Genomic DNA, 2,567 nt, shown 5'->3' on the forward strand with positions numbered 1-2,567 from the left:
AACTGTTAGTTGCTGTGGCTGCACTTCTCTGCTGTTTCCAGTGCAATTTTGTAGTTATCCACAAAGGCCTTGTAAACCCCCAGCTGGCTGGCCTGCAGGGAGTGGGGATTAGCTGGACACCCAGTGGGGTGCTGAAGCCCACCCTAGTGCAAGGGGCCAGGCAGTGCTGAGGGGACACTGCCCAGAGCTGTCCCCTCCCAGCAGGACACTGCCAGACTGTAGCCAGGTGGTGGGCTGCACACTCAGCTCTGCAGGGACAGCCCTTGCCAGAGGCAGGATGGTGAGGCTCCCACCCAGACCTGTGCCCCCACACACCTCCAAAATCCCGTGGAGAGGTAACAAGTCCCTGGACAGTGGAGGCTGAAGCTACCAGCCACTTCCTGCCACCCTTCGTCCTGCCCTCTCCTCCTCGCCTCCCCAGCATGGCCATGGGCACAGCCCTGGTGCCCATCACAAGCAGTGGCAGGACCTGGAGTGTGACCCTGAGGAGCCACCACCGCAGGCAGAGAAGAGGCAGTGACCTCCTGCCTCTCCCCAGAGGGTCACCCACACGCCCACCAGCCCCACAGTAAAGCTGCACCATGCACCTCCAGCCAAAACTATGGTTGCACCCAGGACCCACCAGCTGTGGGTGTCCCCACTGTGCTGAGGAGCACGGAGGCTGCACTAACCCCCATCCTGGGACAGGAGGGCTCAGACAGGCAGCAGTGACTGCTGCAGTGAGGGGAGCAACAAGTCCCACAACCACTCGTGAGGCACATGACAGGGTGTGAGCATGGTGCTCCATCTCCCCAGCTCTCCTCCTACTCCAAATGGAGCATGCCCCAGGAAAGACACATACCAGCTTCTGGAAGAGGTGGCCCATGGTGACATTGCTGTCCCACTGCTGCACCTTTGGGCACAGGTTGTCATAGAACTCCTTGTGGATCTCATAGATGTCCTGGATCTTGTAGAAAATCGTCTCGATCTGCTGGAGGGTGAGGACAGGCTGCGACGTAGTGGCCGTGGCCTTCAGTGGCTTCATAGGCTGCCAAAGGAGAAGGGAAAATGTTAGAGATTAGGGCTGGGGGGAGTGCTGGGGACAAGGGGGATCTGGGCCAGCAGCAAGGACTGTCAAGGACTGGGATGGGTTCCAGCCAGCAGCTGAACCACGGGGTTGCTCCCGACTTGTGTATCCCCGCAGACTTCCCCATGGCAGGGGTGACCCCCACATTGTGCAACAGTGTCTTTGCCACAAGGGCCAGAGAGTCTGCAAGAGGAAGCAGGGCTATAAATACCTCCCAGCCACACACACTGGCAGTGGGGGCAGGCAAGAAGTTTTGCTCCCTCCCAGGTAGCACCTGGGCCAGACCTGCTCAGGGGAGACTGTTCAGAAAGAAACCCATCCATCCATCCCTCCCTCCATCCATCCACCCACCCCTGCTGGGGAACATCGTTGGAGGGGGTGCCTAGCCTGGGGGCTGTGCTCACCAACAAGAGGGCCTCCAGCTGATTGATGTAGATCTCCTCACTGGCCAGGAAACCAGAGAGCACCAGCTTCCGCATCTCCAGGCCTTTGCCAGCATCTCGCTCACCCTGTGCAACAAAGCAAGCAACCCAGCTGAGCCAACAACCAGCACAGGAGGAAACCCCTCATCCCACCAGCACATCCCCAGGATCCCTGCATGGGCACGTGTCCCTGCTAGCACTGGGGAAGTTCCATGGCAAGGGCCTTGCACGTGCCCGCTGGGCAGCACAGCCAGGCTGGAGCCAGCTGGGAAGCCATGGGCTGAGCTGGCTTCACTTCCTAGCTGGCCAGGAGCCTGGTGCCACTGGCAGAGCTCCAGGCAGGGCAGGGCTCTCCCAGGGCAGAGTCCAGAGGCACCCGGTGAAATCATGCCTGGTGAAATCATGCCCAGTGACGGATGGTGCTGCCACGTGATCCAGCACCACCCTTTTTCCCCAGCTGAGGTTTACCCAAGAAAGTGCCACCCCAGCGGTCACTGCCCGGTGGCACCGGGGCAGGTTCACACTGCCATTCCAGCCACCAGTGGCTCAGCTTGTGCCCACCCCACGGCTCCCCCCCAGGCTGCACTGTTAATGCCAGGCCGTGGCACCGGCACGGCCGAGGGGTGCACGAGGACTTGGTTTTGTGAGCTGGGAGCTCCCAGGCTCTTTGCCACAGATTAGTCATGGGCTCTTCCTGCTTCCCCAGCCCGGGCCCTGCGCAGGGCCTGGAAGACAGTGTCTGTGCCCAGGGTCTGCAGTGCCCCAAAGAGACAATGCCAGCCAGGTCCCCACGACCCAGAGGAGCAGCCCTGAAGCAGGGTCTGATTGCCAACCCATGCAGGAGACCCCAAGAAGAGTGGGGCCAGAGCCTTCCTCCAGCCCCTTGAGGACACTCCCCCTGGGGAGAAGGGTGCCAGGCTGTGCCTGCCAGCACAGGGATCTACCCACGGCCCACAGCCCCCACTTTGGGGCTGTTAGGGGGTTTGCCAGTGGCTGTGCAGTGAAGCAGTGGCAGAGCCTGACCCAGCCCCCTCCTGAGCATCCAGAGTCAGCTCTGCCGAGCCCCACAGCTCCCCCCC

The 2,567-nt window shown here is 61.4% G+C and overlaps 1 protein-coding gene across 2 annotated transcripts in view; it reads right to left on the bottom strand.

Moving 5' to 3' along the window:
* The window catches only part of ABR (active BCR-related), a 24,008-nt gene that overhangs the window by 18,048 nt on the left and 3,393 nt on the right, over nt 1-2,567 (bottom strand). Inside the window, exons 2-3 of one of the 2 annotated variants that reach the window (XM_010009090.1) lie at nt 1,471-1,575; nt 842-1,027 (exon numbers count right to left, since the gene is read on the bottom strand). In XM_010009090.1, the coding sequence (XP_010007392.1) occupies nt 842-1,027; nt 1,471-1,575 (291 nt within the window). The remainder of the gene's footprint in view (nt 1-841; nt 1,028-1,470; nt 1,576-2,567) is intronic. The other variant, XM_010009091.1, reaches the window with a different exon arrangement.

The sequence above is a fragment of the Chaetura pelagica genome, unplaced genomic scaffold, assembly GCF_000747805.2.
Source record: "Chaetura pelagica isolate M959 unplaced genomic scaffold, ChaPel_1.0 scaffold72, whole genome shotgun sequence".
Taxonomy (NCBI): domain Eukaryota; kingdom Metazoa; phylum Chordata; class Aves; order Apodiformes; family Apodidae; genus Chaetura; species Chaetura pelagica.